The 25,582-nt window shown below is 47.6% G+C and overlaps 4 protein-coding genes across 5 annotated transcripts; all 4 read right to left on the bottom strand.

Annotated features, from left to right (window-relative positions):
* Positions 1 to 281: 281 nt before the first annotated feature.
* On the bottom strand, positions 282 to 8,946 carry LOC310813671 (heterogeneous nuclear ribonucleoprotein R). Its single transcript, XM_083682740.1, has 10 exons — positions 8,790 to 8,946; positions 7,607 to 7,725; positions 6,039 to 6,146; positions 5,654 to 5,767; positions 4,569 to 4,745; positions 4,074 to 4,209; positions 3,252 to 3,457; positions 2,634 to 2,783; positions 1,991 to 2,112; positions 282 to 1,762 (listed from the first exon to the last, which is right to left on the bottom strand). Exons 1-10 carry the CDS (start codon positions 8,941 to 8,943, stop codon positions 1,138 to 1,140), a joined length of 1,911 nt encoding a protein of 636 aa, XP_083538866.1. The 5' UTR covers positions 8,944 to 8,946; the 3' UTR covers positions 282 to 1,137.
* A 2,081-nt stretch (positions 8,947 to 11,027) lies between these two features.
* On the bottom strand, positions 11,028 to 14,041 carry rpl13a (ribosomal protein L13a). The gene is made up of 7 exons (XM_083683315.1): positions 13,967 to 14,041; positions 13,221 to 13,293; positions 12,907 to 12,972; positions 12,526 to 12,627; positions 11,874 to 11,959; positions 11,618 to 11,677; positions 11,028 to 11,285 (listed from the first exon to the last, which is right to left on the bottom strand). Exons 1-7 carry the CDS (start codon positions 13,985 to 13,987, stop codon positions 11,076 to 11,078), a joined length of 618 nt encoding a protein of 205 aa, XP_083539441.1. The 5' UTR covers positions 13,988 to 14,041; the 3' UTR covers positions 11,028 to 11,075.
* Positions 14,042 to 14,964: 923 nt separating this feature from the next.
* On the bottom strand, positions 14,965 to 17,096 carry atp5if1b (ATP synthase inhibitory factor subunit 1b). The gene is made up of 3 exons (XM_083683198.1): positions 16,786 to 17,096; positions 15,784 to 15,896; positions 14,965 to 15,382 (listed from the first exon to the last, which is right to left on the bottom strand). The coding sequence occupies exons 1-3, from the start codon at positions 16,852 to 16,854 to the stop codon at positions 15,241 to 15,243; spliced, it is 324 nt and encodes a 107-aa protein (XP_083539324.1). The 5' UTR covers positions 16,855 to 17,096; the 3' UTR covers positions 14,965 to 15,240.
* Positions 17,097 to 17,516: 420 nt separating this feature from the next.
* Positions 17,517 to 24,216, bottom strand: zmpste24 (zinc metallopeptidase, STE24 homolog). 2 transcript variants are annotated; one of them, XM_083683188.1, is made up of 10 exons: positions 23,859 to 24,216; positions 22,670 to 22,816; positions 22,348 to 22,434; positions 22,003 to 22,119; positions 21,522 to 21,674; positions 21,078 to 21,219; positions 20,259 to 20,434; positions 19,864 to 19,968; positions 19,438 to 19,581; positions 17,517 to 19,182 (listed from the first exon to the last, which is right to left on the bottom strand). In XM_083683188.1, the coding sequence occupies exons 1-10, from the start codon at positions 23,961 to 23,963 to the stop codon at positions 18,958 to 18,960; spliced, it is 1,401 nt and encodes a 466-aa protein (XP_083539314.1). In that variant the 5' UTR covers positions 23,964 to 24,216; the 3' UTR covers positions 17,517 to 18,957. The 2 variants fall into 2 exon arrangements, with proteins under 2 accessions (XP_083539314.1, XP_083539315.1); XM_083683189.1 differs by having other exon boundaries at positions 22,670 to 22,811; positions 23,859 to 23,964.
* Between the last annotated feature and the right edge of the window lie 1,366 nt (positions 24,217 to 25,582).

Raw genomic sequence — 25,582 nt, forward strand, 5'->3', positions numbered from 1 at the left:
CTTTGGTCACATTCAAGTCTGATGTCAAATGCTTTGATGTCACTCGACTTTCACTTGTATTTTGTACAAAGGTTGACGCAGGTCAAAGGTTGACGCAGGTCAAAGGTTGACGCCCGAAATGGAATTGAGGTCGTTGGAGCAGTGATCTGCAATGTCTCTCGTGTAGAAACAAAAGGTCACTCATGTTAACGGGCCCAAGGCAATTGTGGTGGTCAAAATTGGTCTGATCAAAATATGCCATGACACGACTGAATTTGAAATAGCTGATAATTGAATGGAGTATGGTTGAGTTTTATTGAAATGTAACAAGAACAATTTATAAATACAATCACATCAAAGAACAAAGTGTCTCAGCGATCCCGGTTTAGCCAGACCCATCGACTAAAAGGGAAGATTTGAGAGAGAGATAATAGAGATAGAGAGAAAAAACCCTTGAAGTTGTAGTAACACTTTTAGAAAAAACACAGTTTAGACTACCACTACAAATGGTAAACATTCAACGTTAACGTAACTTTCTCAAATACAAGAAAAAATGCAAATCTTTTTTTCCCCACCTTTGCAGCAAAACTGAAAATAAAGCTCTCGTTTGAAAGCCATTATGTACAAGCAAAGTCCTATGTCTACCTATGAGATGTCTATAGGGGAAAGTCCACTGGGGGGGTGGGGGGGGAGGGGGGCTGGTGGCCAGTCACTCTTTGAATGGTACTCATGATTTCAAATGCTTTCTCAGATCTTTTTTTTTTTTTTTTTTCTTAAATGATAGTCCACATTTTCCTGTAAACGCCATCTTAGAAAAGCACAAACCAACAAAATCACAAATTAAAAGGAATAAAAGGATTTGTCTTGCTTATAAAGCCAAAAATGTCCCAAGAAACAACAAGCAAAGCAAAATAAAAGATTAGACCAAATGCAGCCAGCTGGTGTGTGGATGTACACTCATCTTTCACTCTGTATTGGTTGTGCAACCAATCCATACTGTATTTCAAAAAGGGTGAGATATTAAGCCGAATTTTTGCAGGTTTCTTAATTTGTTTGACTATTTCTTACGAATGTGAAGAGTGATTGATGTATAACACAGCCAATCAGAAACTTGCTGTTAAACTCTTGCCCAATCGGTCTTTTTCTTTCTGTGTGTGTCTACTTCCATTGTTGCCCATAAGAATCTTGATAAAACTCCTGGTTGTCATTATTGTAACCATAGTTACCAGAGTAGTCGCCCCCCTGCTGCAGCGGTTGCTGGGCGATGGGTTGGGAGCCCCAGTTCTGCTGGTTGTTGGTCTGTCGGCGTTTGGAGTCCGGCTGGTTGTAACCGTCGGCTTTCCTCTTCCCTCCCACGTTGCCCCCTCGGTTCCCTCTGGCGCCCCGGATGCCGCGCCCCCTCTGCTGGGGAGGGGGGCCCCCCCGGCCTCCGCGGCCTCCCCTTGGAACCCCCATGGGGGCCCCCCTCTGGACGTACCCGCCCCTGCCGCGGGGGGGTGGTGCTCCTCGGCCCCGGGGTGGAGGGGGGGCGCCCCGGTTCACCCGCCCCCCCCTCCCTCTCACCGGCGCGTAGACGTCATCGTAACCGTAGTACGGGTCGTCGTAGCCGCCGCGGTAGTCATGGTAATCGTAACCGCCGCTGTAGTAATCGTCGTAGTACTCCTCGTAACCATAGTAATCCTGCTGCGGGTAAGCGTAGCCCCCGCCCCGCCCCCCCCGGCCCCGCCCACCTCGCATGGGGGGGGGCATACGCGGGGGAGGGTAGTAGTAGTAGTCGTCATACCTGGGACCCCCCAACACAGAGAATAAACACAAGACAAAACAAAACAGAGAAAACAAAAGAGAAGACAGGCTTATATCACATGACCTGAAATACACAACCTCTCAAACCAGCCTGAACACTGTTGTCATTACCTTGTGGTCTACCTCCACTACAAACAACAACAACAACAACAACAACAACAACAACAACAGCAACAGCATTGTTACCTGGGGGTCTACCTCCACTCACCCTGAGGGCCTGGTGGTCTGTCTCTGAGCTTGCCGTTCCTTCCTCTTCTTGTCCGGAGGCTTGGCCAGAACAATCTCTATCTCCTCCCCCTCCAGCTCCTTCCCGTTCATCTCCTTCATGGCCTAAACGAGGGTGGGGGGGGGGGGGGGTTGGACCCATGTGACTTTCCAAGAGATTCTCTAAAAGCACATGGTAGCACACACACATGCACACGCACGCACACACAGAATCCACACACACACAGCATGCTTCCTCTGAGGAGGAACAGAACCCACACACACACACACACAGCATGCTTCCTCTGAGGAGGAACAGAACACACACACACAGCATGCTTCCTCTGAGGAGGAACAGAACACACACACACAGCATGCTTCCTCTGAGGAGGAACAGAACACACACACATACACACACACACACAGCATGCTTCCTCTGAGGAGGAACAGAACACACACACACACACACAGCATGCTTCCTCTGAGGAGGAACAGAACACACACACACACACACACACACACACACACAGCGTGCGTCCTCTGAGGAGGAACAGAACACACACACACACAGTAGGACACACACACACACACACACACACAGCGTGCGTCCTCTGAGGGGGTGTGAACGACGCCTCCCTCTTCCTCACCTTCACGGCTGAGTCTCTCTCCTCAAAGTGGACGAAGGCGTAGTCCTTCAGCTTCTTCACCCGCTCCAGCTTGCCGAACTGGGAGAAGGTCTTCTCCAGTAGCTCCTCAGTGACTGGCGTGGCCAGGTTCCTCACAAACAGCACCTTCACCTACGGAGACACACACACAGATCAGCTTCAGAGGGCAACACAAAGGAGAGGGCTGCTTGAGTCTTTAGTCTTGCATCTAGGACATGCCGTTTGAATAAATTGGGAACTTTTTTGGTTTGTGTTTTTCAGTGTGATGTTTTCTGCATAAAATATATCTGCATATGTCTTCTCCCTCGGTCTAGTTAAGTGGATCAGGGGAGGCTGGGGGAGGTAGAAATGGTGGGGGCAGTGAGAGAGAGAGAGAGCGAGAGGGGGGGGGGGGGGAGAGAGGGGGGGGAGAGAGAGAGAGGGGGAGGGAGAGAGAGAGGGGGAGGGAGGTGGAAAAACTTAAAATAGATTCACATCTGATTGGAGTCATACCAGGACACACGCACGTATTTGATACCATTCCTCCTTCCATTCCATGCATTACATTGAGCCCATCCTCTGATTTCTACCTCCACCAGCCTCCCCTGGATTGGATCTCACCTTGGCCATGATCTCAGGGTCCGGTTCCTCCACCGGGTCGGCCCACTCCACTGTCACAGGGTTCCCCCAGACCTTGACCTTGCCGCTCATCAGCCGGCGCCGGGCCTGGGCTGCGGACTTGTGGTCCTCATACTCCAGGAAGCAGAAACCCCGGTTCTTCTTCTTGTCGTCTGGCTGGTGGTAGAGGATCACCTCCATGAGGCCCTCTGGTGGAAGGATAGAGAAACTACACTGTCAACAAAGCTTCTCAGGAGAACGGGCGTTTAGTTGGCCGTTAACTCTTATGGTGGTCAAGCAGGGGAGGCCGGTGGAGGTAGGCATCGGAGGACGGGCTCATTGTCACGCATGGAACGGAATCCATTCCATGCACTACAATGAGCCCGTCCTCCGATGTCTACCTCCACCAGCCTCCCCTGTGTTCAAGTCTGTCTCCACTAAGAATGGGTTCATGGGTGTGTATGGCTGATGACTGATTGTCAGAACACACAAAGCTACACCATGTGACAGATAGAGACAAATGAGAACAGCAGAGCAGGAGTGACCAGGCTCCATGTCCAGGTGGGGTACCCAGGTATATGGTTACTGTATGAATAGAATATGTGGGAATCGATGATTGGTCTTTTCAAATAGAAGTCAACCAATGTGATCTGACTGCAATCCATTTCCTTCTCTATGCAAGTATGCAAATAACTAAAAAAAAAAATCCTTATTGGCTGTCAGAAGGAATTTCAAATAGATCAAACATGTTTTCGATTTGATGAGACATTCAGAATTCAATGTGAATTGAATAAATTACAGAAATCGTGCTGATCTTTCTCTAACCTGTGACTTTGCTGAAATCTTCCAATATGCTCTCTCTTGTCTTGTTCTTTGGAATTGACCCAACAAACAGCCGATTGTTTGCGACAGAGATGCAGACACCCAGGTATTTACCCGACCGGATTTCATAATTATCACACTAAAAACAAAAAAGGACATGGGTCTTAAAATCAAGCCCCCGGCACAGGCAGCTACGTCATGCACAGAGATACAGTTTCACAGATACGGTCACTTTTGCATGAGTCTGAGTCACAACAACAAGCTGTCAGCACGGCTCAAGGGATTTAATAACCCACAAGAAAATATTGAAAATGACTAATTCATGCTCTCTGGACTGCACTGGGCCAGTTTCCCAGACACAGATTAAGCCAAGTCCTGAGGTAAATCGGATTTTCAACAGAGAATCTCCATTGAAGATGCTTTTTTACTCTAGGAGTGAGTTTGATCTGAGTCCAGGGAACCGGTCTGCTATGGTGCTGTTCTGAGGGTAAATCTTACAAGCTTGACGGCCTCCTGGGCAGCGTCCTTGTTGCAGAAGGTGATGAAGGCGTAGCCTCGGTTCTGACCCGAGAGCGGGTCCATCATCAGGCGGAGGTCCCAGATAGGCCCCGCCTTCTCAAACAGGGGCACCAGCTCATCTTCATACAGGTCCCTGGGGATCTTACCCACGAATACCTGCATGTACATTTACATTTTAGTCATTTAGCAGACTTACAATAAGTACATTTGTCAGTAAGTGAATCAACGATACGTCAGTCATCGCGAGTAAAACCTTCCATAAGATCAAGTGCCATCGGCAGTCACAGTGATACTTGATTCCAAATCCTGGTGTTAGGGGGTGGAGAGGTCTGAAGAGGAGGAGGAGGAGGAGGAGAGGAGAGGAGAGGGGGATGGATAGAGGGTGTAGGGTGTTAGGGAGTGGAGAGGTCTGTGGAGGAGGAGGAGGAGGAGGAGGAGGAGGAGGAGGAGAGGAGAGGGGGATGGATGGATAGAGGGTGTAGGGTGTTAGGGGGGGTGGAGAGGTCTGAGGAGGAGGAGGAGGAGGAGAGGAGAGGGGGATGGATAGAGGGTGTAGGGTGTTAGGGGGGGTGGAGAGGTCTGAGGAGGAGGAGGAGGAGGAGGAGAGGAGAGGGGGATGGATAGAGGGTGTAGGGTGTTAGGGAGTGGAGAGGTCTGTGGAGGAGGAGGAGAGAGGGATGGATAGAGGGTGTAGGGTGTTAGATAGAAGGTGTAGGGTGTTAGAGGGTGGAGAGCTCTGAAGAAGAGGAGCCCAGGTGTACCCTAAAGAGATGGGTCTTTAATCTACACCAGAAGACAGGTCGTGACTCTGCCGCCCGTGGATGACAGACAGGACAGTTTGGCCAACGCTGCATGTGACATTGGTAGCATTCTCTTCACCTATGTCTGACTTGGCTCTGAGATGTAATATTACAACACATTTTCAATGGCTGTTAAGTTTTCACGAGACAGGACACAAGTCATAAAGTCGTACCCTGTAAAGTCGATTTATGAAAAGGGACATTTTAAGAGATCAAATCTGTGTGTCTTTAACAGCCAATAGAAAAAGAGGCTGTGCTCCTTGCCTCTGTTCCGATCCCAGGTTGCGCCCCTGCATACACGTCGTCTGGGGGGGGTCCCCCGTACTTCCTCTGGCCCGTGGTGACATCCAAGGTGTACCCCGTCCTGTCCAGAAGCGCCTACACATCAGAGACAGAAGAACTCACATTAGGGGAGGCTGGTGGAGGTAGGAATGGGAGGACAGGCATCATTGGGATCATTGCAATGCATGGAATGTACGGACTGAGGAAGTGGTATCAAACACGTGTGTCCCCTGATTCACATAGCAGTGATCTAATAACTACCAGTCGGTATGAAACATCACAGCGTGGCTCTAGAGATGGAAGAGGGAGATGTTCTCCACTGTGGCAGCTTTTGAAAGTGCAGCAACACCCTGTTCTTCTGCCTTACCTTTATCTTGGATTCATCTGGGCCCTTTGTGGATTCCTGAACTTTACTTCCTTGCTTCTCCCTCTGTCTGTATGTCTTCATCACCCCACAGAGAAACGCACTTTTGTTCTGAGAGAGAGAGAGAGAGAGAGAGAAACAGAGAGAAAGAAAGAGTGGGAGTGGGAGAGAGAAAGCGAAAAGGATTTCTATGCAGACAGAGCACACAGTAAACCTGGGGGACTACCTCATATACCTCATATACCTCATATACCTCAGATGCCTCAGAGCAGCCGTGCCTTTCAGCTGAACTCCAGGCTCTTAACTTTGAAAAACAAACATTTCTCAACACCTCTTTGCATTCGGTGTAAATCCCTTCTTTTCTTCAAGGCTTTTGGAGGCTACAGTGTGTGTACTGTGAGGGTACTGTGAGGGTACTGTGAGGGTACTGTGAGGGTACTCTGAGGGTACTGTGAGGGTACTGTGAGGGTACTGTGAGGGTACTGTGTGTGTACTGTGAGGGTACTGTGAGGGTACTGTGTGTGTACTGTGAGGGTACTGTGAGGGTACAGTGTGTGTACTGTGAGGGTACTGTGAGGGTACTGTGAGGGTACTGTGTGTGTACTCTGAGGGTACTGTGAGGGTACTGTGAGGGTACTGTGAGGGTACTGTGTGTGTACTGTGAGGGTACTGTGAGGGTACTCTGAGGGTACTCTGAGGGTACTGTGTGGGTACTGTGAGGGTACTGTGTGTGTACTGTGAGGGTACTGTGTGGGTACTGTGAGGGTACTGTGAGGGTACTGTGAGGGTACTGTGAGGGTACTGTGTGTGTACTGTGAGGGTACTGTGAGGGTACAGTGTGTGTACTGTGAGGGTACTGTGAGGGTACTGTGAGGGTACTGTGTGTGTACTCTGAGGGTACTGTGAGGGTACTGTGAGGGTACTGTGAGGGTACTGTGTGTGTACTCTGAGGGTACTGTGAGGGTACTGTGAGGGTACTGTGTGTGTACTCTGAGGGTACTGTGAGGGTACTGTGAGGGTACTGTGAGGGTACTGTGTGTGTACTCTGAGGGTACTGTGAGGGTACTGTGAGGGTACTGTGTGTGTACTGTGAGGGTACTGTGAGGGTACTCTGAGGGTACTGTGTGGGTACTGTGAGGGTACTGTGTGTGTACTGTGAGGGTACTGTGTGGGTACTGTGAGGGTACTGTGAGGGTACTGTGAGGGTACTGTGTGTGTACTGTGAGGGTACTGTGAGGGTACTGTGAGGGTACTGTGTGTGTACTGTGAGGGTACTGTGAGGGTACTCTGAGGGTACTCTGAGGGTACTGTGTGGGTACTGTGAGGGTACTGTGTGTGTACTGTGAGGGTACTGTGTGGGTACTGTGAGGGTACTGTGAGGGTACTGTGTGTGTACTCTGAGGGTACTGTGAGGGTACTGTGAGGGTACTGTGAGGGTACTGTGTGTGTACTCTGAGGGTACTGTCTGTGTACTCTGAGGGTACTCAGAGCCTGAGTGAGGACAGGAGCCATTGTCCCACGTCAGATAGCGCGACTCCTGACGTTCGACGGCGGGGAGGAGCAGGACTCACCTGTACGTGTGACAGGTCACTCTCCTTGAACTGCAGCAGCACTGACAGAGCTCCCTCCTCGTTGAACTCCCTCAGGGCGTCGATGGCTCTCTCGTCTAGGTCAGCGTACGCCACCAGACCTGGAACACACACACACACACACACACACACACACACACACACACACCACACACACACACACACACACACACACACACACACACACACACACACCACACACACACCACACACACACCACACACACAGACACCACACACACACACACAGACACACACACACACACACACAGACACCACACACACACACACACACACACACACACCACACACACACACACACAGACACAGACACACACACACAGACACAGACACCACACACACACACACACACACACACACACACACACACACACACACACACACACACACAAACACACACAGACACAGACACCACACACACACACACACACACACACACACACACACACACACACCACACACAGGGAGGGAGGGAGAGACAGAGGGGGAGAGGGTGGGGGCAGTGAGAGTGAGAGAGAGAGAGAGTTAGAGGGAGGGAGGTGGAAATTCTTTAAATAGATCTGATTGGAGTCATACCAGGGGAGGCTGGCGGAGGTAGAAATCGGAGGACGGGGGCTCATTGTAAAGCACGGAATGGAATGAGGGACGGTATGAAACACGCCAGCTTTCAGCGTGTGTTCGATACCGTTCCATTCCGTGCATTACAATGGGCCCGTCCTCCGATTCCTACCTCCGCCAGCCTCCCCTGAGTCACACATTCCATGTCTGAGTGTTGCGTGAGGGTCTGGCGAGAGCTACTGAAACATGATGTGGCCCGGAGGCCAGCGGTCTCTGGCTGTCACCATTCCACGGCGATGTGCTCACACCCCCTTTGACTCACCAGTGAGTCGCACGCAGCAGACCAACGTTCCTGACCGCTGAAGGACCCCTCTGGTTGATTACCATTGTTCATATGCTTTATGCCGTTGCATGAAGCTCAAATTAAACCAAAACCATGAACTGCAATTCATATTTCAAAGAGGAACAGCAGCTAATTGCAGGTCATTTCATTCACGCAATTGGCTGCGATTCGTCTTTGAAATAATATATAAAAAAGCCACCGACTGCATGTGTGTGAAATAGGCTCGGCTTGTCTCTCGTCTTACCGGTCTGAAATATATTATCCAGACTCTCGGCCACTTTCTGAGGAAGGCCTGCGTCTAGGAGTGTCTGGTAGTTCTCTGTGTGCTCTGTAGTGACGTCCATCGGCTCCTCTTCCTCCTTCACCAGAGCTGAACTGCCATTCACCTCTGCAGCCATTCTCCTGAGGCCAGATAATGACAATCATTGGTATTATGGAAGTGCAGTGCACAACATCTGCTGCAGACAGGGACCACAGGAGGAACCATACACATACGCTTAGTTCAGTTCAGTTGAATACAAGGGAGTTCAGTTCATATCAAATGTACCAAACATCAAATTATTAACAACGAGTGAAAACCTAACATGCAAATGTGCAGTGTGTGTGTGTGTGTGTGTGTGTGTGTGTGTGTGTGTGTGTGTGTGTTCAATTAGGTCATGTAGATGTTCCTAATTTCTGTCTGAACAAAGTCTAACAAATACTCGAGTTGTAACCAAATGAACTCCTGAACACACAGAGCAGGAATTATCTGGCCTCTGTCTAGATATTCTGGGGATACAGGATGGAAAACTGGAATCGCAGAAATCCGAAAACTAACCTAAGACAGGAATCCTCTCTGACCTAAGACTGGTCTCCTGACTGACCTAAGACAGGAATCCTCTCTGACCTAAGACTGGTCTCCTGACTGACCTAAGACTGGAATCCTGTCTGACCTAAGACAGGAATCCTCTCTGACCTAAGACTGGTCTCCTGACTGACCTAAGACTGGAATCCTGTCTGACCTAAGACTGGAATCCTGTTTGACCTAAGACTGGTCTCCTGTCTGACCTAAGACTGGTCTCCTGACTGACCCAAGACTGGTCTCCTGTCTGACCTAAGACTGGTCTCCTGTCTGACCTAAGACTGGTCTCCTGTCTGACCTAAGACTGGTCTCCTGTCTGACCTAAGACTGGAATCCTGTTTGACCTAAGACTGGTCTCCTGTCTGACCTAAGACTGGTCTCCTGTCTGACCTAAGACTGGTCTCCTGTCTGACCTAAGACTGGTCTCCTGACTGACCTAAGACAGGTCTCCTGTCTGACCTAAGACTGGTCTCCTGTCTGACCTAAGACTGGTCTCCTGTCTGACCTAAGACTGGTCTCCTGTCTGACCTAAGACTGGTCTCCTGACTGACCTAAGACAGGTCTCCTGTCTGTCTGACTGACTAACAGGTCGTCTGATGAAGTCGTTAACGCCACCGAGGTGCCAGACGACTGACGTCACGTGCCAGACAGGTGCGAGTCGCCGTCTCGTGCCGTGATTCAAACGGACGGGATAACGAACTCCTGCGGTTCCCTAGCAACCAAGTCCGTCAGAAACACCTCTCCGCGGCGGGGACGCTGGACGCCAGCTCATAACGGAGGCTAGCGTGCCTTACAACGGTGACAATATCTTGTCCGGTTACAGCAAACAGCCTAATGTGCTGATAGCTCGCCCTGTCTGGGAGTGGGACGTGGGCTCGTCTGTGTACAAATAGCGAACGGACCCGCCCCCCTAATTCCCGGACGGGCCGTAATAAATGTGAACGTGTTTAGACAAAGCAAGACAAAGCAACATCAGCCAAACAGCTGGAGGTAGCAAACAGCTTTATTACAAGTTGGTTATTATTTCTCATGCCTTTTACAGGCCCTAATCGTAAGCGATCCGTCTCAGACATTACTAGTATCGCGATTTGGAGTCCACTTTGATCCATTCCTCCACAACAAATCACCGGCCAGCAAAAATGATGCACTTACCGGAACTCGAATTCCCGTCGCAGCGGTTCCAAATTGTCGCGCTAATATGATTGTAAACAAAAGGTCCGAAGTGAGGCTTTTTTCGGTTGTTTATTTGGGTCTGCACACCGGAGAATGACAGCTTTTGATGCTCGTTCACGTGTTTCGTCGCGGACAACCCGACCCCGACACCAGAGGCGCGCACGTACTCATTCCACGGGGTTTCCCACAGCTCGTCCCAGGGCGTCATGTCGAAGAGGATTGACGCATTTAGGACGGAACCATTCACTACTGCACATGGAAAAACATACTGCCAAATTAAATATCTGGATATACTACATTACTTCACAATAAGTCCTCTTGACATCTTTCCAATGCAATAACCGCATTTGCAAGCAATTACAAATTCTCAAGTGCTTTGAAGATTTATTTTACATCAGGTGAATCTCCTATAACAGCCTTGCCACTCATTGAAAGATTACATACAGGTAAACAAAACAAAGAGTCAAACACTTTCTATAAACATTTATTCCTCTTTATTGGCCAAGAGACACCAGCTTAGACAAGGACTCCATACTGTTTCAGAACATCAGTGTACTTAGAAATCTTCGACTGCACGTTCTTCTCTGCCAGCCTCTTCAGCTTGTTCACGGTCTTCACTTTGGTGTACCGGATCTTGGCCTTCTCTTTCCTCTTCTCCTCGAGGGTGGCGGTGATGGCCTGGTACTTCCAGCCGACCTCGTGGGCAAGACGTCCGAGGAGGGCGAACTAGTGGCGGGGGGAGGGAGGGAGGGGGAGGGAGGCAGATTAGAATCATGTTAGAACAGCCACCATCTAGGGTTCTGGTGGTTCCGACTTCACGCTTTATGTCTCAGATGGTAGTGCATGTAAAATATTCTCATGGTCGTTAAACTCGAATAATTTACTGTGGTAAACATCACTGACAAGAAGCAACGCTACAGATACATTCCTAGACGGGCAACATTTACTTAAAAGCGCCACATGGCCACATCCAGCTAGCACAGTAGGGTTGGTTTGCTACTGGGGTTGCCAGTGTACAGCCCAAAAGCACAGAATCAGAATGACATTTCTAGTCTTACCTTGCGAGTGGGCTTCAGACGCACAATCTTGAGTGCAGCTGGGACCACCATGCGCTTCCTCTGTGGAACACAAGTGAACATCAGACACAGAAGCAACAGTTGTTCCACCAGAGGTTGAAGGACAATGGTGTCTCAGATAAATAAGGAGTGTTCTCAAAGTCAATACTCAAACAATGTAGGTAAAAAGAATAGCATCATCGACAGCAATCAATCTTAGGGGGTTACGCTGGAAGGGGGTTGAGGGGAGGTCACAAACCTTGTCATAAGGAGGGGGGATACCATCGAACACCTTCAGCCTCTCCAGGGCAGCCTGTCCCCTTTTAGTTTTGTGGGGCAACATGCCTGGTGGGGTCAGAAAAGGAGGGGGACAAGGTTAGGGGTATTCATTGGCATTTATATTACTTCAAAGGGAATTATTATAACGGTTTAAACAATTAATTGGGGTCCCAAGTTGAATGCCAAAGGATCAGACAACACTGACAGACCACTTGACATGCATTGTGGATGTCAGATTGGGAAGCTGAAATATGCATAGAACCCCCCAGAGAGCCCAAGCTTCTGGGACAGTATGTTCTAGAACACCAGCACAACGCTGTGGCCTCGACTAAACTCAGCAGTCAGATCCGTAGATTTGTATCATCAACATATGATCAGCTTCGGGATAAGAGTTTCATCACAGTCAAGCCGGGATCAACCGTTGTGCCAGGTTCAGCATTTATGACCACTTAAGACAATTGATGTCAACCTATTAATAAATGCAAAGACTACTGAACGTTTTCCAAGTCAATGAACCAGCCAAGTAATTAAATCTACTATTAAGATCTAGGTACAATCGTAAACAGAAACACTACAGGACCAGTAACAGTTGAAACCACCAACTGTAAAAGCTGGAACAGTTCATAGCTCACCTCTGACTGTCCTCCAGAAGATCCTGCTGGGAGCTCTGAAGTGGTACGGTCCACGAGAGGGGTTGGTGTTCATCCTTTTACGCAGGAAAGCCAGGTACTTCACTGTCCAAACACAGGGACGACAGTGTCAAACCCAAACAGAAAATCTACATTTCACACCCAATACTCAAGTCAAGCAGAACACGTAAAAGCGGTGCAGTAGTCCTAACTATGTTGCTTTGTCTCAGATGGTAGTGCATGTAAAATATTCTCATGGTAGTTAAACTCAAATAGTTTACTGTGGTAAACATCACTGACAAGAAGCAACGCTATGGATAACTACATTTACTGTAGGCCTACCATAAGTCAGTATCCTACCAGATAAACCTTAAATATACTTACGTTTGTTGCGGTAGAAGTTACCGGAGATGTTGATGCCCTCGCATCTCACAACTACCACCTTGTGGCCTGGTAGGATAGTTCAAACAAAATGTTAGTCAAAGGCAGAAATGTGGATAAGCACCATACTGGTTTAGGACCCACTGTCTCAGATGGTAGTGCATGAAAGGTTTTCTCATGGTTGTTAAACTCAAGCAATGTAGGTAGGAGAAACATCACCGACAGTTTAGGTTAGATTTACGGGTCTACTGTGTCACTTGGATGAATTAAATGGAATATAACGACACATTACATAACGACGGAATTTCAAGACTTACCCAAAAGGACCTGTTTGGCCACAATGGCGGAAAGACGACCGAGTAGATGGCCTCTGCCATCTAACAGCAGAACCTGTGGAGATCAGAAACGAGCAGATGATCCTCATGTCAGAAGAACAGCCTCTACGTGGTGGGCTGCAAAGGTTCATGCCGTTTTGCTTTATTGTCTCAGATGGTAGTGCATGTAAAGTATCCTCATGGTCGTTAAACTCAAATAATTTACCGTGGTAAACATCACTGACAATAAGCAACAAACACCAGCATGCGCGTAGATACAAAGCTTTTATTTTATGGGCCCCACATGGCCACGAAGAGCATGAATCGGGCTAAAATGCTACATTAGCTTAGCCACCTTAAGGCCTTGAAGCATTTTGACAGCGAACGGTGACTAAAGACACAGCTCAGAATACATAAGAGCTTCAAGTAAAGACACTTTCAATAAATCAACACGTCTGCTTCCAATCAATTTACCCAAACGCCAAGAGAACCAACAGATTAATCCTGCTTCGTGGTGCCACAGCCGCCTGCGGTGCGTTCAGATGAAGGCATGTCTGGCAACGCGTTTAGTCGGCCAGCAACACATGACGTTCGCGTGTCAGAAAATACAACTAATGGGCTAAAATGCGGTTCATTAAAACCGAATACACACACGCATCAATAACCAAGTGTCATTTTGGTGCAAAATATACGTTTTGCGACGAAATGGTAGCAAATAGAGCGCTGTTTGCTGTAGCGCTGTTACACACCTTATTGAACCGGTCCGCCATGATGTGCGAAAAGAGCGAGCGACGGGGCCGCCCGGCGTAAAGACAGGGGCAGAGCGGAACCGGACGTGACGACGCTGCTCTCTTCCTCGGGGGATGTGCGCAGGGCTGGTGTAGTGACGTCCACCGTCTGCCCCGCCGCGCTCGGAGGACCGGGAGAACAGCGCACACCGACAGGCCTGAGGCAGGGGCTCCCAAAGCTTCCTGTCCCACCACGCCAAATTGACATCAATCATCCCCCTTGATTGCAACTTGATTGCTGGCTAGGCCAACACATAAAAATGACGTCCAAGTCTATTCTAATCGCCTAAAATCTGATTCAATTGGTTGCATGCAATATGCTACAGGTGCAATACACAGACAACGTTTGTTTTCATACACAATACAAATTGTGTGTTGTGTGTTATTAATTAAATCTTAATTACATTTTCTCAGGGGACCCCAATTTGAAATCATGGGACTCCAAGTGTGGGAACTGCTGGCCTAGTGGGTTTGACCAACTCCATCACAAGGTGAGAACATCATGGGATGACCAAGTGCATTTCAGCGGTCCGCTGATCTGTACTGGATGAGTCCTTCGGTTCAGCTGGCTATCTTTCACATGGCCAGCAGGGTGATGCAGCCTGTGGCCGCTCCACTCTCGTGCCTCATGGTGTCACCGTGACGTCCTGCAGAATGACCCAGCTGCAATGAACCACCTTCACATATCTCTCTGTCACGAGGCGTCCCTGAATACTGTTGATGCTGCACTTTATTATGAATAATGACCTTTTGTGATGACATTTTTGTTTACCTATCTTCAATAGTGCCTCTTACAGAAAAGGACTGAAATAGTATTGCCCCATATCGAGTTATTTCATCTTCTGTTCTGTCATTCTGTATCTTCAAAGGATATTGAGTTTATTGCAATAATGCGAGCTGTCACTAAATATATGGGGCAGCCGGCATGCACAAGTTTCAATAAAAGACAGACCACCATATTTCGTTTTTTCCTTCTCCTTGATATCCACCCTTTTATTGTCCATGTCTGTAATTATCATGCAATGAAATCCCACAACACAAATCATGTTGGTGAAGCATGAACAATATCAACAACTGATAGCAAGAGCCATTTGAGAACATAAACCATTGTTTTAATAACCTCAAGCATTAAAGTACAGTACATTCAACCACACATTCACGGGTTCTCCCTAGAGAGGCAGTGCAGGCAATGACTAGGGTTTGGCAATGAAGAAACACCGGGCAGGGCGGGAGTTTCAGTCGTCATGTTTCAGTTTCCTGATCTTTCCCTTGTGACGGTCGATCTCTCCCTGCAGACGGCCGATCTCCTTCTTGTGGTGCTCGATCTCCTCCTGGTGGTGCTGCCTCAAAGCAGCTAGCTGCTCCTGCTCCTTACGCCTGCCGTGGGAGAGAGGAGGAGGCAGAATGAGGGAGAGAGGAGGTGGGAGAGAGAGAGAGAGAAGGAACGACTAACCCCCATCCATTCCCAAAGTGACCCCTGACCTCGTCCAGACCCTCTGGACACTTGGAGATCTTAGAGGCCGATCCAGTCCTCTCATAACCCTATCCCGTCCTCTCATATCTCCACTAGTGCACGTGGGGAGTGCTAGGCGCCAGTTAAAGTTACGGCATTACACAGACTAGGCAGGTGCGTCCAGTTTATCTGCAGAACTTGCCACATTGACCACCTTTCATTAAGTTACAACGACCATTCTATTGCAAAAAGACTCCATTTTGTCAAGCGAATACCAGTTGTATGTCTATGTATGTATAGTAGTAGTAGTAGTAGTCATACTCACCTGAAGTACATTTCCTCCTCAGCTGCCTGCTTCTTCCCCATGGCCCCTCCTGCCTCGCGGATCGATCCTCCTCCACCTCCGCCCTTCCCTGCACCTTTGCCCAACTCACCCAGCTGGATGACGGGACAGTTTATAGAAAGAAAAATGCTTGGTCATGTACACAGAATATTAATAATCAATGACAGATAAGTTGACAAGACCTTATGACTTCCACTGAGCTACAGGTAACAGGTAGCAGGGATCGCTACACTGCTGTGAAGGCCAAATGCTTTATTTAATAAGAATATGACTTGTTGAGGAAAGAACCTGTTTTGACCTTCAGATTTCATTTCATTTTTTATTCCATGGAAAAGGCTGTTATCATAATCTTGGTCACGTGGCATGCTGTCAAATGAGTCTCCATTTTAGTGAAGGAACACCTGGGAAATGACAGCATGGGAACAACATGGGCCTGTACTGGAGAACGTGAGGCAGTGAGGCCTACTGGTCTCAAACATATCATTAAGATATCATACTGATATTCATTTCTATAATCCAACAACAGTGGCAGGCAGGGGGATGCTGAACCGACCCAGAGAACTGACCAGAAATGGTAAACAAAGCTGTCAACCTGTCAGGCCATTGTGCGACATCCCTGTCAGCATCACCATTCACATGGCTGTACACAAACTACACACACAACGGTGGTCTGAGGCCCAACACATACATGTTCAATTGTCTAACACGTTTTTAAACTGGCTTTCTAGCTAACTACTTCACTTCGTACACCTGCGTCAGTAATTGGCCCATTGTTGCAAAGTAGCATCAGAGTTCTTTCTTCATGAAACCCTGATCAACGGACAGGACGTGGCTGCAACAATGTGACAGAAGGGAGAACAGGGCATTAAAAATAGCCCCTGACGGTCCTGAACGTGTTGAACACCACGGACTTCACCGGACTTCAGAGTTATGGCAGCGAGCAGCCCCCTGTAGTCACGGTGCCAGTCACGGTGTTAGTTTTACCTGGTCGGATGACATCCTTAACTGGGTGATGAGGATCCTCCTGACGTTGGGTCTCAGAAATCTCGCCATTCTCAGTCCTGAAACTCACAGCACCTCTGAACTACTTTAACCTTGTCCACCAAAATAAAACAAACCAGGCCCCGTCCAAGATCTACAGAGGGGTGTTCCATGGACGCATCGTCCTTCTTATGTTTCTATGAATGATCTATCACTGTTCGATAGCCTACGACTTGTTCCTTCTAATATTTAATGTCTTTTGACAAGATCCAGAGATAGGTCAATTGCGGTAGACAGCTAAAAATATAATTAGAAAAACGTCGACCACTAATGCGTAATGGTATGGTCCGATATCGGACAGCACAGCACAGCACAGCGGAGCGTGCTACGTAACGCCCCTCCCCGCTGCACCGGACAGCCCGCCCCGCCTTCATCACTACGGTGCGCACCTTATAAAGGCTCAACGTGAAATATGATACTGATCTCCATTTTCCTCTAAATGGAAGCCCCTAAATTCGCATAAAATTATCACCAATGTGGTGCCAGATCTAGACCATTTTTGTGAGTTTTGTTTGACCACCCATGAAATATGGGTTTAATTTGCAGCCATATAATACACGTTCTGATCCGTGACTGAACTAAGGCTGTATATCAGTGTGTTAGTGCGCCTGTCACTGTATGAAGACAAATATGACTTCTGTCTACGACGACCAAGAAGGGACACGCAGCCAAAATATGACAAGTGCTTTAAGGGATTTTATTCACAATGCTGCAAGAAAACTATCTCCTTCTATATCAAACCAAACACTTAGTCATGTGATGGTGGGTGTCTTGTAGTCTCCCCTTTGACCCCTCAGCCGTTGAATGTCAGTCGAAACTGGGTTCACACAGTGTGCTGCACCACTCCTCACACACACACACACACACAGGCACCAAAACAAGAAGAAACGAAACAAAAACACGTTTTACACGAGATTCCAAAACCACATTCAAAAATGCCAAAAGTTCGCATTCGCTTTTGTTTTTTTCTCTCCTTTCGCCATTATGCTAAATCACAAAATCAATTATTTACAATTATGGTCAGACCCTTGTTTACAAACAAGTGCATAAAAAAAAACTAAACTGAAGTATTGTCATAAAAAATTTAAACGCTAACTTAAAAATTATAACTCCTTTGTGTTGTCGTCATCAGCCAAAGCATTACTTAAAAGCGTAGTTAGTTAAAGTGAGAGACCTGTGGGATGTTGGAGCCGCTCAGGGTGGAATCCTGCCTCCAGACCCGCACACGGAAATCAAAAACCATCAGGATCATTTCCTGTCGAGCTATGAGTTATGCGCCCAGATCTCAGTCAGGATTCCATCCTGAAATCTTATTATAATACAGTGTCAGTGAGGATCTATCTCAAGCAGTCATGACTGAATATGAAATGGGGTGGTGAACCCTTTAACACACACACACACACACACACACACACACACACACACACACACACACACACACACACACACACACACACACACACACACTCACTGTACATCAAAAGCAATCCATTATATTGATTCCCGTCATCTCATCTCTCCCCCTTCATCCTCCATAAAGGTTTGGATGACAATATCAGATTGCTTCTGTACATAATACAGGTAGAACTTAAGGTTTCATGAGTAAACATTTGGAATGACGAATTCTTAAAAGAAGGAATTGTTTTCTTTATCAAATAAAATTCAGCAAAAAATAAAAAACTTTGCCAAAAATATAATTAGCAACCCTTGCAAAATGTGACCTGTACTGACAACAGCAATACTCTTACACCCTCACTTGTCTGACTGTGCTGTGTGTCGTATGCAATATTCTTACACCCTCACTTGTCTGACTGTGCTGTGTGTCGTATGCAGCTCCATGTTTGCCTTGTATAAGCTGAGGAGAGAGATGATTTCTGAGGCTGCCTCCGTTTTGGTTTTGTGCAAGTTTGAGAAAAAAATTAAATAAAAAAAGGAACCCAAATGGACAGAATGCAGAAACAACAAAAACAAAAACAAAAATAAACAAAAGAGAGGGAACAGAGAGAGAGAAAGAAAGACACATCAAGAGGGGCATAATAATCAGAGGGCCTGAAGGGGTCTGCGGAGGCCTTTGTGGGGGGGTGGCAACAGTCGTGGCTCCCCCCTCTGTCCCCGTCAGTCCTGCTTGGTGCCCCCCAGGGCCCGTAGGCGCTCCAGCAGGGGGGGGTGGGAGTAGTGCCACGTGGAGAAGAGCCAGTCGGCCACGGGGAAGCCCAGGTTGTCCTTGTTGAGCTTGATGAGGGCAGAGTACAGCTCCGTGGCCCGGCCCATGCCCCGCGCGAAGGCGTCCGCCTGGAACTCGAACCTGCGGCTTAGGACCGTCAGGCAGAAAGACAGGAGCTGGAGGGAGGGAGGCATGGGGGGGGGAGGGAGGGAGGCATGGAGGGGGGAGGGAGGGAGGGAGGGAAAAAAATAAGAATCAAGACTCAAAAGATTTGTGCGAAATTGCTGCGATGTACAGATCATGTACAGTTAGGGTTGAGGTTGAGAATAGTTTCAGCATTTACAATCCAAACACCTTCGATCCCTCCATACTCCCCTGGAAGTGTTCTTAATGCAGAGAGAAACGCCACGTTTAGGAGATTAGTCACTTACCTCATTGTACGGGGAGAAGATGAACTGAAATATGATCATCAACCCAATCAACGTGGGCTGGCTGTCAGTGAAACCGAAGGCCAGGAACAGCTCCTTCCGTCCAATCAGAACCGCGAAGAGGAAGAAACACAGGAAGGAGTTCATCTGCGATGACAGAGACAGGACGTTACGAATGTCATCATCACGATTAGAATGTTCATACTCGCATTCCTACAGCAGGAAGTCACAGCAGAGGATGGTCACGTGATTATTGATCATAAAACCATGGATCTACTAGTCTGTGGACGATTGGTACAGATATGAAGTCAGTTGGGGCGGCAGCCTCGAGGGGAGGGAGGTTGGATCCCCACGCCCGGCTCCAGGAGGCATCTCCTGCGTTTGTCTGTTTGAAGTAGAGATGCGTGTCAAGGCGATGTACCAACACACCTGACTGATGACGATGTTCTTGACGGTGTGGCCCAGCTTCCAGTGGCCCAGCTCGTGACCCAGAACCGCCAGAATCTCCGGGTTGTTGCAGCCTTGCTTCTTGTTCTGGACAAACAGTTAGGACATTAAAATCTCCTGAACTTAAGACGTTAAATCAAACATATCACGCCCCGACTTGATCACGAACATGTGGTCCTCTGTGGCTCAGTTGGTAGACCATGGCGCTAACAACGCTTAGGTTGTGGGTTTGATTCCTGCTGGGAACATATATACGATATATGAAATGTATGCACTCACTGCAATGTAAGTCGCCTTGGATAAAAGCGTCAGCTAAATGGCACACGTGTTGTTATCACCAAGCTCTCTCTCTCTCTCTGTCCAGGAGCGTCTCTAACCTTGGGCTTGGCTTTGGCCTCGCTGGGCGTGTCACTGTCCTCCGTCTGCTCAGGCTCTGGCTCCCCGGCCTTGTTGAGGGGGGAGTAGTCCTCCAGCAGGGTGTCAAACAGCACGATGCGCTTGTTCTTGAAGAACCCATAGAAGTAGGCGTTGCTGTGGGAAGAACGCTTGGAACCTTGGAACAGTGGGACGAGACAGAACGTTAGGCCTAGAACATTAGGGTTCTAGAACATGACAGGTCTCCTTGGTTCCGTACAGCCGAGGAGGACGCCTGCTAGAGGGAGTGACCTCACAGCTGTCCGTGTGTGGGGTCAGAGGCTGTCCTATGTTGGCTACCGAGGGGGTTCACTCCTACGGGATACAGTCGCCCTACCGGCAGCCTTCCCGTTATCCTAACATTAAGACGTAGGACTACTTTATCCCAGATAATATGTTCAGGCCAGATACATGTGTGACGAAATTATTATTCCCATGTTCATCTATATAGTGAAGGGTGTCTCACATTTGGGAAAAACAAGCGCTGACAGGTTACATGCAGCGTAAGATGTTGAATTACATATTTACATTACATTCATGGCATTAAGCAGACGCCTTTATCCAAAGCGACTTACAACAAATACATTTGTTTAAGTAAGTGAATCATCTGAATCATCTATCCATCAGTCATCATAAGACAAAGTAATCAATGCTCAGACCAGGGGCCACTGGCAGTCACAATGCTCAAACCAGGGGCCACTGGCAGTCACAATGCTCAGACCAGGGGCCACTGGCAGTCACAGTGCTGTTTTGTCTTTTTTGGTAACGTATCAGTGCCTCACCTTCTACTATGTACACCTTGGTGAGCGGGAAGCTGATGGATTTGGCCATGGACTCAATCTCTGTTTTCAGCTCTCCCTCTGGCAGTGGGGTGAACTTATCAAACAGGGGGGCGATGTAGTCAGCATAGATGGTCACCAGCACCTGGGTGAGCAGAAGAACAGAAACTATGAGGAGGAAATACATTTGAATCATTGGACAAGCTAAATTCAGTTAGCTAACACAGATACTGAACTCAACTGACAAAATAGTCTGCCTTTAAATGAGGTGCAATGACACTGTTTCCATAACTGGTGACTGTAACTACTGTTGATTTGAATAACCATATCACAGCAGAGTTAAAAGGGACTAACCAGAGAAAGAGGTATTTTGACCTCTTGGGTGTGACTTCCTGGATAAAAAAAGGTTAAATAATGTTTTTTGTTTTTTTTTCGTAAGGGACTCACCAGAGACACACCCAGGGTGAAGAGCCAGGCGTAGATGAAGAAGTAGTCTCCTCCGATCTTGATGATGTACAGGAGCAGTGAGGTCACAGGCAACAGGATGCACTGGGTCACAATGAACTTCTTGACTGCATCCTTCAGGAAGAACCCCAGCGTCTGAACGGGGGCACAGAGCAGACAATGAGATCAGAGGCTGGGAAGGGAGCCTCTACAACTGGAAAAACATGCATTCATCTGATCTTAGAAACTTTCACTATCTGTATGTGTATCAGGGGAGGCTGGTGGAGGTAGAAATCGGAGGACGGGCTCATTGTAATGGATGGAACGGCATCAAACACACCAGTTTGAAACCGATTCCTCATTCCGTTCTGTGCATTACAATGAGCCTGTCCTCCGATTTCTACCTCCACCAGCCTCCCCTGCTGTGAAAACAAAGCATGCATTCATTCATTGGATGGTGTGTAAGACAGTGGTCTGTGCTCGCCTGCTGGTTGAAACCGTGCTTCTCCTCAATGACGAAGGTGTTGTAGATGCTCCAGGGAATACCAGTGAAGGCACTGAACAGGGTGGCCAGCATCAGGAAGGTTAGGGACTGGGAGATCTGAAACAGAACAAGGAAAAGCAGTGAATTATTTAGTTGTTTATCAGAATTAGCTCCTGCAGCCACTGCTCTTCCTGGGATCCAAATAGAACATAAAACACATGACACACATGAGTACAATGAATGAATGAATGAATGAATTCCTATGGAAGAAAAATGTGGACTGCCAATGTATTTTCAGTGTGGAGCAACACACACACACAGAGAATGCAAAGGTAATACACACACCTCATACTCTGGGCCCAGTCCGAAGCGACCGGTCACAACCCCGGATACTCTCCAGAGGAGAGGGATCCCTCCCAGGAGCAGGATCAGCTGAGAGACAGACAACAGTGAGTTACAATGGGGCTGCTGCAGCCAGATCACCTACAGACAGATCACCTACAGACAGATCACCTACAGACACATCACCTACAGACACATCACCTACTCTGAGTTCAGTCAGAACACTCATGTCATTTTAACCATTTATTTCACGTAAGCTTGAGCATGTAATCTTGTCCTAACTGGATGGCTCCGCTCTGTGTAGGACTCTGTCGGCTGTGCCTACCGTCCCCTCGGTCTCTGAATACAGTCCGGACCAGAAACTGAAGTTGCTCTTGTCCAGCTGGTAGAGGCGTGACTTCTCGAAGGTGACCGTGTCCATGACCCTGCCCAGCTCCTGGGGGACGTGCGTGGTCCACCTGTAGACGCTACGCTATGTAGTTGAAACGGATCACATTCAAATCAAATCAAACTTTAATGGTCGCTTACACAATATACAGGACACCATGTAATGAAATGCTTTAGGGGAAGCAACTCCCCAACAACGCAACAATTAAACAATATCAATTAGCAGTGCAATGCCATAATAATAATAATAACAAATAACAAATGATACCAAAACAATGGCAATTGTAGAGTGTGTTCATCAACCAAAACCTGTGTGTGTTCTGATCTCCTGTATGTGTGTGTTGTGTGGGGGGTGAAATATATATAACACATTCCTAACAATCTGATTGTACGACAATCAAAGTATTTGATTAACCTGTGTCCAATACAGTGAATTATTCAGGAGCAAATCTATTCAATCATGCATGTGAGCTGGAAGGTGACGTCACCCCACAGGGCAGTTTCCATGGCTATGAACTGAAACAGTGACGAGGCTGGAAGGTGACAGACTGTTACAGTCAAACAGCTGGAAGGTGACGGACTGTTACAGTCAAACAGTAGGAAGGTGACGGACTGTTACAGTCAAACAGTAGGAAGGTGACGGACTGTTACAGTCAAACAGTAGGAAGGTGACGGACTGTTACAGTCAAACAGTAGGAAGGTGACGGACTGTTACAGTCAAACAGTAGGAAGGTGACGGACTGTTACAGTCAAACAGTAGGAAGGTGACGGACTGTTACAGTCAAACAGCTGGAAGGTGACGGACTGTTACAGTCAAACAGTAGGAAGGTGACAGACTGTTACAGTCAAACAGCTGGAAGGTGACGGACTGTTACAGTCAAACAGTAGGAAGGTGACGGACTGTTACAGTCAAACAGCTGGAAGGTGACGGACTGTTACAGTCAAACAGTAGGAAGGTGACAGACTGTTACAGTCAAACAGTAGGAAGGTGACAGACTGTTACAGTCAAACAGTGGAAACTAAAGCTGACTGCAGCTGCTTGCCAGCGAGATGGGCTGGTTGAGGAACCACCTTCCTGTGTTTGATGGTTAGCGACGAAACACACAATGACATATGTTCTCAATTACCTGTCTGTAGGCAAGGTAGGCCTCCCAGAGGTACACCGTCCACGAGAACACCAGCACGGCATAAAATATCTGATTCTCGATCGGAAGGTCAAGTACTGACTGCATCTTTACTCTGTCCTCGGGCTATGTTTGAAGTTAGCAATCTTGGCTAGCTGAGTAGCTAGCTAGCTAGACCCGGTGAAGACCGCTGCCCGTACACACAAGCTCTCCAAACTTGATTCAGAAGATCAGATAAGACGTATAAAACTTGGATTATTTAATGAAGTTTAAATCCCCACTTTAAGCTGCCTAATATCTAGCCAACCACTGATAATAATATCTCATGTCATGCTCATTCGCTTCCAGTTTCCATTCACGCTAAATTTATGGTGCAGCAGTTGAAAATGTTCCCCATGAAACCAAGTCACATAAACAATAGTTCCATCCTCAATATAGGCTTCTTCTTCTTCTTTAGGGTTTTGTGTTCAATAACTCTCATAAGGATGCATATACAAATACAGATACCTCATAAATAAAACAGGTACAGTTACCTCATAAATAAAACAAAATAACAACTTGGTTTTAACAAATCTGGTTTATGTCTGGTTTATTTTGTTTGTATACATTTCATATGACAGAAGAATTAACAGACATCAGAGACATATTGAAAGAAAATGATTCCTCTCATGTCAATGAGAGTGTGTATCAGCATAGGTGACTATATTATGCTGCACTTTCCCAGTCTGAGGGGCTGCTGCTCTCATCATGTCTCTTTCTGGCGTGGATGCGCCGAGAGCAGCGTTGGGCAGCGGGGGAACCAGAGCGGTCGGTCTGATGATGATGGTGCCGTGGGCTATGCTTCTCCAAGGCCCTCCTCAGCGCGGTGACCTTCACCTCCAGACGTTTGACGTTCATCAGTAGCTGGTTTGAGCGGCTTTTTCTGGTCTTCCGCTTCTCCGCTGTTTCCGAGTTCACCGATCCAAGACGACGTTTGGTCACCCATCTCCAGACCTTCTACACAAAACGACAGGCTTGATATTATCAAATGTAAACTTATATGGCATAATAGATCTGGACTAATAGGCCTACATAATGACATTTTAACTATTGAATTCATAGCCAATGGCAGAGCCAATGAGGAAGTATTTGAATATTAAATAGGAATAACCAAATTAATATGGAAGCATGTCTTCCTCCCATGGGCATTCATAGCCTAATATTAATTTATTCAATTATACATTTTAATAGGTGACCTAAAACTGCCGATGTATCCTACATGTTGTCATCTCTTGACAATATTATTAGTGAAGTCTAGACCAGTCTTACCTGAGAGCAAAGCGCTATTCTGTCCCAATAGATGTAGCAGAGGAACAGGAGAGCAGCCGTGAACAAAGTGGTGGAGATCGTCCATCCATCCAGAAGAGGCTGCGCCTGTGCGACAGCTGACCCCTGCGTCGTCCTGACCCTGCTGCTGCCAGGGAAGCCAGCCGTCATCAACACGGACCGCATCCTCGACCACTCGGACTGATGCTCAGTTCCTGGATACCAATCCATTTCGTTCAAAGTTTTCACATAACTTTTACTCAGTTTTGTGGCTGGTCCAATTCACAGACACAACAGTTCTGGCCTGCCACTTCCGAATATCGAACACGTTTGTCTAGATTCTAGAATCTTTATCAATGTTTTTATGATCTTTCCTTTGACGCCACAAAAGCAAACAATTATGCCCCGTGTCATGTGACAGA

Source organism: Argentina silus (assembly GCF_951799395.1).
Source record: "Argentina silus genome assembly, chromosome: 13".
Lineage (NCBI taxonomy): Eukaryota > Metazoa > Chordata > Actinopteri > Argentiniformes > Argentinidae > Argentina > Argentina silus.